We start from the raw sequence: 17,305 nt of genomic DNA on the forward strand, positions 1-17,305 counted from the left end.
GGGCGATCCAGGCGAAAAGACCGGAAATTAGGTAGGTAAAACGAATTATGTGCTGACAGCCACGTTTCTTGCAGTGCAATAATGTCTGGATTGAATTTACAAGATAAATACAATAAATCTGTACTAGCTGAATGAATAGATCGGCAGTTCCAATGAAGAATTTTGATAGAACCTATCATTTTGACAGAATTGTTTCGGCAACTACCTTATCTAAAATGCTGTCTTTAAGAAAATCGCTCTTCGATAGGTTCTCCTTCTGGTATTTTTTGTTTTTTGAATGTTTTGAAGAGCCAGTATTTTTGGAGACAGGGGATCGAGTGCGCTTTAGGGATTTGATGTCCATGTCCATATCATCATAATCCTGATCATCCTCTAGTATGTCTTCACCTATCCTCTGGTTGTCTGTACAAGAGGGCCCTGCAGCCTGTACCCCTGAAGGAGATGACTCTGCGTCTGCTTCACTTGGTGGGAGAGTTACGTTGTCTTGGGAAGTATCCTTCATATCTCTTGGTGTCCCATATATTTGCGTCAACTGAGTGGCTACAATATGAGATAAGGAGTCACAAAGGGTGGTGGCCAGGCGATCTATAGCTTTCTCCATCGCTTTTTCAATCATGTCTGCAATGGACACTGAAAGAGAAGCTTCTAAAGTTGCATTATGTCGGGCTGCAACACCAGCATATCCCTGGGTTCTTGCCTGAATTTCAGCGATGGCGTCTTTTCGTGAACAGCGTCTGCGATCAACAATTTCCATAATTTGAGTCTCCCGCGCTTTGGCTGAGCAATTAGCGTTATCTGCGCAGTGCTGCTCATGACAAAGACAACACTTTTCTTCAGTACAATTGCATTCATTTGCAGTATGTGCCTCACCACATTTTCGGCATCTGGGAGCTGACCTACATCCTTTTAAAGTGTGTCCATAGCGCCAACATTTCTGACACTGGAGGGGACGAGGTGACAGTTGTTCGACTCTGAATATTAAAGGCCACGCCTTGATTTCAGTGGGGCGAATCGACCCGGCAAATGTGACAATTACAGACTCAGTAGGGATCTTTGTCTGTTCTACAACTCGTGAGCATCTATAAACTGCAATAGCACCTGCCTCAGAGAACATCTCTAGGACCTCAGCTGGAGTCATGTTGATGTCTACGCCTCGGACAATACCTCTGACGCATGCTAGGTGAGGAGGAATGAAGGCGCTCACCGGATTGGTAGCGAACATCGAGCATTTAAGTAAGTCTTTGACACAGAGCTGGTCAGGAGAAAAGCAGACAATGCCTCCCTTGCCAAACTGCCGGACCTCTGTGATGGTGTGATAGTGAGTTGTCGCTGCTTTGAGTTCCGACTGGATCACTTTAGGGTTTTTCATCTTAATGACTCCGTCGTTGCTTGGGACTAGGGCCACAGGAACGGAAGCGACGCCATTGCGTAGGAACTGGTCCACTGGTAGCTCCTGCGGTGAAAGAGAAGCAGACCAGAGATAAGTCCCTGGTCCAGGCGAAGAAAGCGGCATCTGTCTGGATTGACTAGCCAGAAGGGTACTAGCTAATCAATGCTACGGCTTTAGATACGCCTATCCAAGAAGAAATTCAGTAGAGGCTACTCAGATTTCAGCCAAACCCCCAGAGCAAGCAAGCGTGCGAGCGCACAAGATTCACAGGGCGTCCTGATCACAGGGCAAACACAGCGCGACCATACGCGACCGAGAATCCCAGTCTCTATCCACTTCGTAGTCTTTTCTTTCAGCCAGGGACCCTCTACCGCTTTATGCCCCAATCCCACTACTGCCTTGTGGCAATATTAACAGAACAAAGCAAGGAACTATTGGTTAGATACGACTTCCAAGAGAAGGCAGAAATCGATTTATCGATGCACTCCTAATCTCACCCGGCAGTAAATTCCATTGTTCTATCGTTCTAGGAAAAAAGCTAAATTTCCTAGCTAAAAGCTTGGAAAAAGCTAATTTTCTTTTGTAAAGCGCGAAATTATCAGTTCTGTAGAGACAGACTACCCTACTCCGCCGTTGTGCATATATACCCTTTACGAAAACTGGATAAACTTGGACAGTTGAAAGCAAGACGTCATCTGGAACAAAAAAAGAAATATCGACGCGTTCTGCCTGCACAGCGTATTATAACAATAACAGTACAATCGCCAATTACAACCGTCACCTTTTCCAGCGAGTGCTGTGGTCACGCTTGTATGAAGGGCGCGCAAGGTCTGCTCGAGTCATGGTTCAACGCACGATCGGCGCCTATTAGCCTCGAGTGGAGTACAATGCTTTTTGGAGTTGCCCAAACCTTCCACGTAGCATGGTGTACACTCACACTCCTCTTCGCATTTATGCTTCGCACTATTTATAGTTAGCTCGACGAACCACCCCGTCAAGTGCTGATGTGTAGGAAAGATTGATTCCTGATCTATTTTCATTAGTTTGTGGTTTGAAGTATTTCGTATAGAGGAGGAGAAAAAACTAATGTGTACACAGTTCCCTCAAATAATCGAAAACTGGAATCATTACCAGATGAATCACGTTTTCTCCTTCGAGCAATTTCCGTATATTTTAATTTTATTCATGTTTCTAATAGTCGTGATTCATGGCGTGTTGCGTTGAATTTGTGCTGATAAATGGTTAGATGTTCGATGTAATGTCCAACCCACTCTTGCGGTATCCCACTGGGTCTGCAGTATGTATGTATGTATGTATGTATGTATGTATGTATGTATGTATGTATGTATGTATGTATGTATGTATGTATGTATGTATGTATGTATGTATGTATGTATGTATGTATGTATGTATGTATGTATGTATGTATGTATGTATGTATGTATGTATGTATGTATGTATGTATGTATGTACTGTAACGGGGTTTATTTGCAAAGCAGAACGCAGACGGCGAAGCAGTCAGCAGCGTCCGGCCAAGCGCAGCAAGCACGAGCTTATGCTGAAGGCGATGCCCCTGAGGCGCCGAGAAATCTTTTCATCATATATTCATCATATACCGTCATCCAGTGGACATTCGAAGGACTAAACGAGAGGTGGCTACCTACTACTACTACTACTACTATTACTAAAACTACTATTACAACTAACACTACATACATACATACATACATACATACATACATACATACATACATACATACATACATACATACATACATACATACATACATACATACATACATACATACATACATACATACATACATACATACATACATACATACATACATACATCGTGGACGCATGACCCGTGGCATAAGGAGCTTCACCCTTAAAAATTGTCACGAGTGCTTGAAAGAAGTCTCGCGTTGTGCCCAGTCGTAATTCGGTTGCAGAAGCCTCGAGCTATAGTGTGTATGTATGTATGTATGTATGTATGTATGTATGTATGTATGTATGTATGTATGTATGTATGTATGTATGTATGTATGTATGTATGTATGTATGTATGTATGTATGTATGTATGTATGTATGTATGTATGTATGTATGTATGTATGTATGTACTGTAACGGGGTTTATTTGCAAAGCAGAACGCAGACGGCGAAGCAGTCAGCAGCGTCCGGCCAAGCGCAGCAAGCACGAGCTTATGCTGAAGGCTATGCCCCTGAGGCGCCGAGAAATCTTTTCATCATATATTCATCATATACCGTCATCCAGTGGACATTCGAAGGACTAAACGAGAGGTGGCTACCTACTACTATTACTAAAACTACTATTACAACTAACACTACATACATACATACATACATACATACATACATACATACATACATACATACATACATACATACATACATACATACATACATACATACATACATACATACATACATACATACATACATACATACATACATACATACATACATACATACATACATACATACATACATACATACATACATACATACATCGTGGACGCATGACCCGTGGCATAAGGAGCTTCACCCTTAAAAATTGTCACGAGTGCTTGAAAGAAGTCTCGCGTTGTGCCCAGTCGTAATTCGGTTGCAGAAGCCTCGAGCTATAGTGTGTATGTATGTATGTATGTATGTATGTATGTATGTATGTATGTATGTATGTATGTATGTATGTATGTATGTATGTATGTATGTATGTATGTATGTATGTATGTATGTATGTATGTATGTATGTATGTATGTATGTATGTATGTATGTATGTATGTATGTATGTATGTATGTATGTATGTATGTATGTATGTATGTACTGTAACGGGGTTTATTTGCAAAGCAGAACGCAGACGGCGAAGCAGTCAGCAGCGTCCGGCCAAGCGCAGCAAGCACGAGCTTATGCTGAAGGCGATGCCCCTGAGGCGCCGAGAAATCTTTTCATCATATATTCATCATATACCGTCATCCAGTGGACATTCGAAGGACTAAACGAGAGGTGGCTACCTACTACTACTACTACTACTATTACTAAAACTACTATTACAACTAACACTACATACATACATACATACATACATACATACATACATACATACATACATACATACATACATACATACATACATACATACATACATACATACATACATACATACATACATACATACATACATACATACATACATACATACATCGTGGACGCATGACCCGTGGCATAAGGAGCTTCACCCTTAAAAATTGTCACGAGTGCTTGAAAGAAGTCTCGCGTTGTGCCCAGTCGTAATTCGGTTGCAGAAGCCTCGAGCTATAGTGTGTATGTATGTATGTATGTATGTATGTATGTATGTATGTATGTATGTATGTATGTATGTATGTATGTATGTATGTATGTATGTATGTATGTATGTATGTATGTATGTATGTATGTATGTATGTATGTATGTATGTATGTACTGTAACGGGGTTTATTTGCAAAGCAGAACGCAGACGGCGAAGCAGTCAGCAGCGTCCGGCCAAGCGCAGCAAGCACGAGCTTATGCTGAAGGCTATGCCCCTGAGGCGCCGAGAAATCTTTTCATCATATATTCATCATATACCGTCATCCAGTGGACATTCGAAGGACTAAACGAGAGGTGGCTACCTACTACTATTACTAAAACTACTATTACAACTAACACTACATACATACATACATACATACATACATACATACATACATACATACATACATACATACATACATACATACATACATACATACATACATACATACATACATACATACATACATACATACATACATACATACATACATACATACATACATACATACATACATACATACATACATACATACATCGTGGACGCATGACCCGTGGCATAAGGAGCTTCACCCTTAAAAATTGTCACGAGTGCTTGAAAGAAGTCTCGCGTTGTGCCCAGTCGTAATTCGGTTGCAGAAGCCTCGAGCTATAGTGTGTATGTATGTATGTATGTATGTATGTATGTATGTATGTATGTATGTATGTATGTATGTATGTATGTATGTATGTATGTATGTATGTATGTATGTATGTATGTACTGTAACGGGGTTTATTTGCAAAGCAGAACGCAGACGGCGAAGCAGTCAGCAGCGTCCGGCCAAGCGCAGCAAGCACGAGCTTATGCTGAAGGCGATGCCCCTGAGGCGCCGAGAAATCTTTTCATCATATATTCATCATATACCGTCATCCAGTGGACATTCGAAGGACTAAACGAGAGGTGGCTACCTACTACTACTACTACTACTATTACTAAAACTACTATTACAACTAACACTACATACATACATACATACATACATACATACATACATACATACATACATACATACATACATACATACATACATACATACATACATACATACATACATACATACATACATACATACATACATACATACATACATACATACATCGTGGACGCATGACCCGTGGCATAAGGAGCTTCACCCTTAAAAATTGTCACGAGTGCTTGAAAGAAGTCTCGCGTTGTGCCCAGTCGTAATTCGGTTGCAGAAGCCTCGAGCTATAGTGTGTATGTATGTATGTATGTATGTATGTATGTATGTATGTATGTATGTATGTATGTATGTATGTATGTATGTATGTATGTATGTATGTATGTATGTATGTATGTATGTATGTATGTATGTATGTATGTATGTATGTATGTATGTATGTAATTGATTGATATGTGTGGTTCAACGTCCCAAAACCACCATATGATTATGAGAGACGCCGTAGTGAAGGGCTCGAGAAATTTTGACCACCTGGGGTTCTTTAACGTGCGCCCAAATCTGAGCACACGGGCCTACAACGTTTCCGCCTCCATCGGAAACGCAGCCGCCACAGCCAGGATTTGATCCCGCGACCTGCGGGTCAGCAGCCGAGTACCTTAGCCACGAGACCACCGCGGCGGGGCGTATGTATGTATGTATGTATGTATGTATGTATGTATGTATGTATGTATGTATGTATGTATGTATGTATGTATGTATGTATGTATGTATGTATGTATGTATGTATGTATGTATGTATGTATGTATGTATGTATGTATGTATGTATGTATGTATGTATGTATGATTTTGGGCTGTTACACAAGCAAAAACTGGGGGAAGCCATACCTGTCCCACATGTCCCTGCGCTGAAATATAACTATTTATATAGCTGTATGCGCCACAAACAGCATGGACGCCAGGGGCACGTCAGGCGCGACGGAAAAACGTCTCTGGCGACACTTAAAAAAATTGAGAATGATAAAATGAAATTTCTTCTTGGTCCTAATTTTCATCCTCGACGGCATCTGCCCAGCAAGAATTCCACACGCCAGAACAACTAAATTATGTGCAAATCTACGCATGCACCATGCATAACGTGAAACAAAGATTCAGCTAGGTCACGTATTACTGCTTGAGAACTTATCGTTCAATTCACCTTCATATAGGTTCACAAGAGAGAAGAAATTGAAGCTGATTGATTGATTGATTGAGTGATATGTGAGGTTTAACGTCCCAAAACCACTATATGATTATGAGAGACGCCGTAGTGGAGGGATCCGGAAATTTCGACCACCTGGGGTTCTTTAACGTGCACCCAAATCTGAGCACACGGGCCTACAACATTTCCGCCTCCATTGGAAATGCAGCCGCCGCAGCCGGGATTTCAACCCGCGACCTGTGGGTCAGCAGCCGAGTACCTTAGCCACTAGACCACCACGGCGGGGCAAAAAAAAAATGAAGCTAAAAGCTCATTTTTTTTAAATTTCACACTTAGTCATTGTAAATGTATGCCACCTTTTTTTTTACGTGTTTTTGACACTTTAGCTCAGAACAATTTTCTAAAGATCTCTAACCCTCACGTCAGACAAAGGACTTCATTTTAAATAATGAAAAAGACACTGACACAAAAATTGTCCACATTGTTTTTTTTCTATTTTGTCGCAACAGGTATATTATGTTATGACTACGCTTTGTGTGTTTGTGTGTGTTTTTTGATAAATCGAAAAAAATGTGATAAAGAATCGCCGGTAAATTTTCTGACGATTCGGATATATCCATTAAGATCCGATTTTAAATGGCATTTGCTAAGTCCAAAGGAGAGCTTCAAAGCTGATAATCATTATTCGAAAGAAGCACAACTGCATCATCGGCATCAACTTCGTCTAGTATGCTTACGCCTATTACAGTAAGCTTTAAGGTTGTGATAAGAATAAACCATAACGTTTTGCCTTCAAGTATTTGTGCTTGTATGTGTTTGCGTGTTCTAACCTTCCCGACGTCTAAAGTGTCCTTCATATGTTCACGTGTTCAGATATCATTTCATCTAAGATTTTGGAGTATTGAAAATAATTATATTAAGGCCCTTTTTTTTCATCATTATGATGAGGGAGGCGGGACGAAAAAGCAGGGAAGCAGCATGACTGGCTAGTGTTCTCCCCGATGGTAACCTATGGCGAGTTTACTGCATATGCACATCAACATCCTTATTAACGAGGTAAATGAACGTGTAGTTAGATAAAGTGAAAGAATGGAGAAACAGGATTATTGGCAACAGTGCAACGTATTTCCATTAAAACAAAATTATTTAGAAGACATTTGCTGCAACGCCTAATGCAAAACCCAACAACGAATTCTGGAGAATTGGAGATTTACTAGAAATGAACTTCCACAAACTCCGAATATCTTCGTCTCCTCCAAAGGAATAAACTACGGCCAAACACCCCCCGAATTAAAAAAAAAAAGAAACTCCGAAAACACGGAGCCCCACTTATGACCCACTTGCCACGGCTGAAAACCTCGTTTGCGTGAGTGCGCAATGGTTATTTATTTAGAGACGTTCTTTTAGAGACCCCAGTCTCACTCACGGTTTCAAAGAGCACCGAGCTAGCCACGAGCAGTTCCGGTGTCTGGGCAAACACAGCTGGCCACGTGACCACGCAAAACTGGGCCATGGGTGCTGCACTGTTATGGTGAATTCCATTGAAAGAGCAGGAGCACTCAAAAGCACACTGAAAGGGCTCTCTTCAGAGCCGGCGTGTTTCAGTGGTCGAACAGGTGCAGGAGCACTGTCATCGCGAGTGCTCCTGCACCTGCGAGAGTGCTTTTGCTTAGCTGAGAGTAGCCAGGAGCAGTTTGTAGTGCTCTCGCCTGAAAAGCGGATTACCACGAGTCACGTGTCCCCAAACGTCACAGTTTCCGAATTTTTCTTCTGCCGGTGAGCGCGGCGGCAATGGTAGCGACCATTTGACACCGCTGTTTTGTACGGATGGCTACGATGAGAGCTGGACGTTTGCCGAATGAGTCATTTGCAAATATACTAGATATTAGGATAATGAAGAACATGTGGCAGACCGACGTCACGCGTATTTTGTTGCTGCCGCACAAAGAATATGCCGAGGTTTGGAATGTTTCAGTCACATGGTCTCCCTACTCGTCACCTTCTCACCTGCCCTCCGGGAACGCGGCGCACTCCTGTCCTGGCTCTCAGTGCTCTGCCCCTTACTCCTCAGTGCCCTGCCCCTCTACTCCTATTCTCTCAATGGAATTCACCATTAGTTTACTACGCCTGCACGTGTTGTGCAATATTATCGCCACCATCGTCGTCATCCGAAGACAACGATTTTTTTTTTTTCGCAGACAGGAGTCTTGTTAGACGTGGCTAACCACTTTCAATTGGACCTGCTCGTCAGCTGATTGATGGACATCCTCTTCACGTCCCACAGACGTCTTCAATTTTGATGGTGTTGAGCACCGCTTCCTTTCTCCTCCATTAAAATTTTTTTCTTGAAGCTCTCCAGGTCAGTCTGGCATGCTTGTATGAGTCAGGCATGAGTGCATCATTCTCAGGACTGTTCGTATAATTAGATATATTACAATGACATCAAAGGCACCCACACATTTTCTTCAATGATGGGCTTGTAGCTGCTTTTGGGCTACCATTGAGCCCCACTTGAATAGCCTTGGAGCGCGATTCAACTCAGCGCTGCACTTGTGCGTCCGCAGTTACTTCCCCTGTGGAAAGAAGTAGTCAGGTATTTGGCTTCAGTCTAGCTCTAATGTAATAGTTACGCAAGTTTTTTTGATATTTAAAACTGTAGATTGCTTGCTGTTAGCTGCACGTGCTGTAAAAATACCATTTTTTAAACAAACTTGTGGGCAGCTAGTTCCAAATCATCCAATCATGTGATAAAATGTATTGAATGGGACAACTGTTATTGATTCATAAACCGTCTTACTATGCTGTAGGTAAAGAATATGGGGCTGCATATCAGGGCCAAACTAAAATGTCTTGAAACGGCAGTAGCTCTTTTTGTTTGTTTTTATTCGATCTCCACCTTCAGAATGCTGTCAACCATCTCTCTTTCACTTGCGGGACGCGGCCTAAGCTCCAACTCACGGAAGTGCAAGCGTAGCTCAGTGTTTCCAAATACGACTTGATGAACTGTCACTTCCCCGGTACCGAGAAAACGTTTTACAAAGCGGAGAGATACACCTCCTTTCGATGGCAACCAAGCTTGCCTGCCATGGATTCCAATACTTGGAAGACGATCGGCACTGCTGCGTAGCTTGTGCCAGAGCCAAACGTGCGCCTGCATCATTGCATCACCAATACCGCAATGAAAAGTGCACCATCGGGCACGAGCAGTGGAAGAAACGGCCGCCGTGGAACTCGTTACCAGTCACCAGAACGCAAACAAAACCCACCACCTGCCTTCTCAACCTAGTTCATCTCAACGTCAGCGCCGAGGTCCACGGACATGGGAGGGGACACAGCTGCCTCAAGCGCGTCCGTGCTTGCCTGTGCGATAACAGAAGGCACACCCGATACTATCAATATGCCAGAGCACCATACTCCAGCAGTACGAACCTCTAGTCGAAGCTGCTTGGGATCTGCTGCAGAGTGAATAATCTGGATGGAATCAGCATGTAGGTGGCGCTGCACCGATGAGAAATCTAAAGGCCCCAGATGAATGTAGCGACCTTAGACGAGTCCGGGGGAAATTTTTTTGTGGTTGCCAGGCTTGAAATGCAGTGCGCAAATGCGACTGCTCTGGCCTGGCGTCCAATCTGGGCGCTCACCGGCACAAGCTCAATTTTAATCTTTTGCCGGCGAGGGCCATTGGCGCGAAATCTGTGCATAGCTACGCCGAACTGTGACCACAATGAGCAAAAGTCGACCACGCAATAAGCCCCCAGCATATATACACTTGTCGAGGAGTTAGTGCCGCAGTAACAACAGAGTTAAAGAGGTGGTGCGTAACATCTGCCAACGGGCACGACGATCGAACTTCGGGAGAGAGCACAGCCACACAGAACACCTATACACTACCATTTACAGCCAGCACACACAAAGCCACCCGCACGAAGGAAGAAATTGCAAGTAGCGCAATGCGCGTGCCAGCAACCAGTTAACACAAACTCGTGACTAGTAACGTTGCTCGTGACGCAGTTTGTTTACGTGGACGCCACGTTGATGTCGGCGACGCGAGGTGCTCCAGTGTGGGAGCAGCAAATATTTCACAGGCTTTGATTTTTGAGCCCCGTGCAGTTCAAAAATAGACGGCTATGACGTGTGTGGCGTTTCACGTTCTCACACCTGCAGGCAGCAAATTAAGAGCCTCTAAGACATGAATTATCAAAGATGACGTCATGGCCGCCATTACACCCTATTGCCATAACAGTGCTTGTTATTTTCATTTCTCTCTGTCCTAGTGCCATCGTCATCAAGGAAGAAAAGCGACAACAGCGTCACCGCGTGTCGGAGTCGTTCAACAAAACAACAACACCGTGGGAGCTTCTCAAGATGGCGGAGAAAGGTAAGCTCACCCATGGAAATAGAGCAAAAAAAGAAAGGATTGTCGCTGTCCCTTTCGTCTCGGCAGCGAAGCTGCGTTTCTCGGATTTCAGATCGCGCCCGTCGGGACGGTACCGCTACATTGTTTTTCGTTTCGCGTGCCGCCACGCGTGGTGTGTCGAAACCCGTGGTGGACGAGCGCGCTACGAGATGCTGCCAGAATTCTGCCGTAGCGTTTTTCGCTGTAGGCTACGAGAACAAAAAAATAATTAAAGGCGCTCTAGGCGAACAATGACGCGACTGCGACTTGCTCCTGCCGCGTTTTGCGGGCGTGTTTACTGCAGTACAATGCCGCGGCTTCAGTACGAAGCGGACCGGACGTTATTCCCAAGCAAAGGCTTCCGAGATTGTCCCACGAGAGCCCGCGGCATCTTTTCAGACTGCGAGCTACAGGAAAAGCGACCACGGTTTCCTTTAGCAGCGTTCCGAAATCGCCGGCAGTGCGCCTAAAATAAGGTGTACGGCCTGTTTAGTTGGCGCGCGCGTCGTTGGGTTGTAGCATCGGCGACGTGACTTTTGCTGCGTTTGCGGGCCACCCCTGTTTATTTTGTGTTTGTTGTTGCGGGCTGCTGCTGAAAGTGGCCGGGTAATGGAAAGTGCCGGATGACGAGGCACGATTTGTCTGTTCGTTGCCTGCGGGTTGAAGCGACGAGCAAGCTGTTGTGCGTGTAGACGTGACGCGCCGTGCACCGGTAGCGAGAGATAGGGGCCCCCTGTTACTACACAGATACGCAGCCCAGAGCCTGCGCTGTGGCCTATTTTCTTGCTTTTGCGGTGGCGTTGACAGCAGACGTCGTAAGATCCTCTCTCCCCCTTCTCGCTTGGTCCGCATGGTTAACTTTCTCCGGGTGTTTAAAAAGGCGCGTCTCTTCCATGAGCAGTATCTCCGTCCCACGATTCGCGCCGTCGAATCTGCCGCGATATGATAGAGCAATCTAGCATTGTGAGAACAGCGTTGACAAGGCGGTGTGTTGTAGTATTGCACTGAGTTTGTTCTTTAGCGCAGGCATCGGAAATGAGACGGTGAATGTGCCGTGTGTAAGACACTTGTTGGAGAAAAAGAATAGATTTTTGCGCCACCGTCGCGATCAGAGCTTGTAACGTGAGCCGAGTGTTTTTGACGGTCGTTTTCATCGAGCGTGGATCAGATGACTGATATGTCGTGAAAGAGCAGTCTTGCCAGCTTCTGAATTAATCCTGGGTGCGTCAGGGTGATTTTTGGCCCCACTATTTAACTGACAAGTTTTAGAGCTTGCTTTGGCGTGTTGCTTTCATGCTACAATAGTACTTGACATTCGGAGCATGGAGCTGTTGGCCTGTGCGGCTGAATCTTGTGCAAATCTTATTCAAAACAACATCAGAGATACAACAGGCAGGACTCGCCTTCATCATTAGCTTCAATGCAGGAAATTGCCTTGATGTGTTTGCATTGAGGCCCCTCCGTCGTTACACTTGACGCGCGCCTCATTGATCACATACAGGTCTCTCTCTTGATACTATGGAAAGTATGCTCAACTGCTCTGTTTGAAGAGTTTCACTGCTGATAAGCTTGAGTCATAAAATCTTCAAATGCTACGTATGGTTGCATTGCAGTCACTGTAACTTTGTATATTTGCTATCAAATGTTGCAACCTGGTTAGTTAACCACTTGTCTAGTATGTGTTCTTTACTAAGCTGCTGACACTTCTCGTGTGTAGAGGGCATCCAAGCCTCACAGTATTTAATTAACTATTCTCAAATTGCTTCTCACCTTGCTTTTTGGGAAAGCCTTCAAAAACCTTGCAGACTACATTATAAATTCTGATAATGTGACCTGCGCTATTTTCCGGAAACTCCTCACATATAACAAAAATGACATGCCCAACAAGCTCCCAATATAGTTCTTACTAGTATAGCCACTAATAATACTAACTTTCACTAGTGTAGCCACTAATAATACTAACTTTCAGTATTGTCATGTGCCCAAACGATGGCAGGTGTGGCAACTGCAAATAGCTAGCATACACTGACATGTGTTTCCCCAAGGTGGAGGCCGTTTACATTTAGATACTAGGAGTAATCACCGAAACACTAGAAAAACGCAATAATTTAAGTTGATTCTCGTCTTAGTTTGAAAGCCGAGGCATCTGTAAGTCACTAGACACAATACATCAGTTCGCATCAAGCTATAGGATCACCGGCATAGCCCTCTGTATGCAGTTTAAAAGTTGGGCAGATTTATATCAAGGATTGGGCATACTAAATGAGCGAAGCGGGGAACTGCTTTTCACCGTCTGGAAAGGATATGCATACATTCACCTGGAATGGCAAGCATTTCTGAGTGCAGCTGTGCAATGCCACTATAATCTTTTTTTTAATATCTTGCATGAGCATGCAGGAAGTGAACCACATAATTTCTTTGGTGAATCAATGCAACTTAGGGAACTCATTTCTTTGTTTGATATAACCTTAGTGAAAACTAACAGATAACAAAGCCAAGGAAAGTGTAAAAGACATCAAGTGTACTTCCTAAGGATTAATTGTAATGTAGATGTGAATAAAGCAAAGTGTATGAAAATTTGCATAAAAATGTGCATGCTTTCATGCTTTTCATCAACATTACCTTTTGTTTAGGTCTATTTTTGTGGTCCATTAAGCAAAACAAAACACTTTGACATGAGAAATTTTTCTGCCTTCCAGACTTTGTAAGCTATCTTGGTGCAATATGAGGCATGGACAGACACGTAATATTGAAAAAAAAAACAAAGCTTGAATTAAGGTTGTAGGGACCAAGCAAGATGTCCCGTTGGGCTTCACCAGTGAGCAGTGTATTGCCTAGATTCAAATAGCCATCACCTGCTTAAAATGTCCCTTTATCAGAAGTAGCACTGGCTACTTCCACTGAAAGTAATGATATTTGCGAAGGCAGAGGTTTCACTTTTGTTAGCTCGATCCCACACTCGATGACTGACTGCCACTGTTCTTTCAGCCTCTTCTTTCTCTTTTTCTCAACACATGCTTTGTTCTTCTTCAGTTGCTACAGTATTGTCCTACAGCTTCTGCACTTTTTCTACCACGGGAACGGTCGTGGACGACATTTTATTTGTCTTTCTATGGCCTTGCTTTCCGCCTCGCTCATTTTGCGCTTATTGATGTATGCATTGCGAAACGTGGGCTAGAGCACACACATGTGCATTTGTCTGTTTTCTCTCCAGCTCTATTCTTCGTCTATTGCAGCTCAACTAGGTCATCATGCTGGTCTCTATTGGTTAACCTCTGTTAATAATGCCCCATTTCTCTCTGCTGTCGTAAAAAATGGCTGGATCTTGTAGAGAATGTTGTGCTAAATACAGCTTGATGGCTGTATGGTAAATCTGTTACCTGTGCCAAACAGGCAGGTCTGATGTCTTTGGATGGCATGCCTGCATTTAGTAGTTGGCTGCCCAGTTCCTGAAGTAAATTCATACTATGCATCAGTATTCATAAATAAAATCTTATTCATGTTTGCTACAATGGGTATGAGCAGTGCTGGCAAAACCCTGCTAAGATTAAACATACAGTGCTCCTGAATTGAAACATGGCATTAAACACCTCATCGCGTCAATACAAATCTGGCTTCTAAGGGCCATTCTGGCTCTAATGTTGATTTATGTAGAATTTGTGCTGACAAAACAAGAACTGAAGACGGTGGAAATGAAAGTGTGTGTATTACATTCTCCTGAATTGTCAGCTTTCAGCATGTGAGCACTGTATATGAATACCCGTAAAAGTGGATGAGGGAGCGGCTCCTGCCATAGCACAGTTGGTAGTGCATTTGTCTGCGTAATGTGGAGGCCGTGTGCTTGGCTCCAGTGAGCTGCAATTTGTTTATTAGTGACACTCCTGTCTCTTTTTCAAGCACTTCAGGTGCATCGCTTTATTCTGGCTTTCCGAAAAGCATCTTCTCTAGAATAAAGCTACTATGAAATCTGTGGTTCTGGTTCAAGTTGAACTCTCTAAGATACTTGTTATCGTGATAGTTTGCATGAAATGATGTCCAATTAACTGACAGTTTAAATAATAAAAGTAATTGTATGGGTTCACTGAAACAGCAGGCCGTTTCCTTGTAAGCGACTGAGGCCATTGCGGCATCTCACGGAGCAGATGTCAACCTTACTCTTTTTTTCTACATGATCCCCGACATCGTGTCCAGCAGTGGGAAGAAGTGCAAAGATAACCTAAGGAATACCCAACACCCCACAAATGCTGAGGTGTGAGCCTCAATAACAGACACTCGTAACAGGGATTGGGTCAACTATATTTCTTTTTTTTTCGTACAGTTACAGATAACTGCTACACTTCAGCGTAAAGCTACAAGTATTGCCCTTCACACTTTCCTTGGCTCGTTAACTGGTGGCTTTGTATGGTAGTGTTTAGTGAAAACGTCTGTACCCTTCTACATTCGCTGGCACATAAGTATTTTGCAAATGCGTATGATCACGCTCTAGTTAAAGCTTGGCTGCTGTAGCACACACAAATGCCAAATATATGCGAAGACAAGCTGCCTTGAAAGTTTTTCAAAGCAGTGTTACCTGAAGAGGCTAGTAGATTCCTTGTTGTCTGAGATTTCTTGTTGTTGTCTGACATTTGTTAAATGGATGAAAAGTCGAGCAAGTTGGCACATATTTATAGTATCAAAAGCAAGGCGCGAGAAAACAGCGCAGTCTGGTTGTTCTTACATCTGCACATTATGCCAAAGTCGGGAAATGCAACGAAATCAAAGAAGAAGACTATACGATTTGGTGCAGCAGATAGTCAGCGGCAGAGTCGTTTAGAAAAATGAGTATTCTTTCATGGCAGTTTTATTAACTGAGAAAGATGCTTAAGAGTGCAGCCTCATATGTTGTACAAGTTCTTTGCCATTTTTTTATTGTTATTGTTCAGTGTATTTAGACGTCAAGAAAAGCCCAATTAATACAAACATCAGTTGATCGCGCAGGGACTGCACATGTGTTAACTCTTCTTTCACGTATGAGTAACTGGAACTGCTTTTTTAAGGATAGCATTGTTTATTAAAAAAAAAGGCATTGAGAATTTAAGAGGCTCCATTTTTTACAAGAAAAAAAAATTTTGTAGTGCTTGCTGTGTCCATTTTGCTTGTTAAAGGCCCTCAACGTGGCCAGTGGTTTTGTTGTGTTGAGATGCAAAGATTTTAATTGCAGTTAGTCAAGATTTCATTACATCACCCAAATGCAAAACCACATGGTGTCACAGAACATGGCAATTCTATTGCTGCAAGAAACGTGCACATGTGAGAGACGGAAGACAGACAGGCGCTACTAGCAACCGATTTGTTGCAAAGGTAGCAATGAAATACAAGCATAATAGTGCGCAGATGCAGTGAGCACATATCGCAGCGACCACTTGTCAGGCTACAGGCATCTGATATCGAAAACCTAATTTCGTTTTTTTACAAGCAGGTAGATGTGCCACTAACTCAGTCACTTCCTTTTTTTCTTTATATAGTACCCCTCCCACAGTTAATGAGCTGATTTGTTTCAGCTTCTACCTAGACTCTTGGCTTCGTGAAATATTTTCATGAGGCCAATTTTCTAGATATAAGCCGAAGTGTTACAGGCTACTGCATATTACGGGCTTTGATTTGTCAAAGTGAGTCGTGAAGCTGTGTTGGTGACTGCTCAAAATGCAGTTGTGCTTGACTGAATTTTTTTTTTTTCTTTTTTCGGTGGCACGCCTTGCCTTTCTCAGGTGGCAGTCCAGGCAACGGAGACGCTGGACTTGTCTCCAGTTCCTGTTTGTCGTCCGGAGGTGAGAACTCCTTGAAGTTGGATATGGGTTTGTCCATTAAAGTGGTACTGCGCCGCGCTTGTTCGGCAGCTATCATGTTGTGCTGCCAACCTAGAAGGGTAGGGGTTGCATCCCACCTAAGGCTGCTGTGTTTCCATGGAGGTGAAATGCGACACTGCTTTTTTTTTTTTCTTATTTAACTTTCACACGTTAACT

General features: G+C 43.2%; 1 protein-coding gene across 2 annotated transcripts in view; it reads left to right on the top strand.

Annotated features, from left to right (window-relative positions):
• RanBP3 (ran-binding protein 3) overlaps positions 1 to 17,305 on the top strand; it is a 198,080-nt gene that overhangs the window by 127,878 nt on the left and 52,897 nt on the right. The window contains exons 2-3 of one of the 2 annotated variants that reach the window (XM_075875757.1): positions 11,182 to 11,285; positions 17,051 to 17,110. In XM_075875757.1, coding sequence (XP_075731872.1) covers positions 11,182 to 11,285; positions 17,051 to 17,110 — 164 coding nt within the window. Of the gene's footprint in view, positions 1 to 11,095; positions 11,286 to 17,050; positions 17,111 to 17,305 lie in introns of those variants that run through there. The other variant, XM_037431941.2, reaches the window with a different exon arrangement.

This window comes from Rhipicephalus microplus, chromosome 10 (genome assembly GCF_043290135.1).
Source record: "Rhipicephalus microplus isolate Deutch F79 chromosome 10, USDA_Rmic, whole genome shotgun sequence".
Lineage (NCBI taxonomy): Eukaryota > Metazoa > Arthropoda > Arachnida > Ixodida > Ixodidae > Rhipicephalus > Rhipicephalus microplus.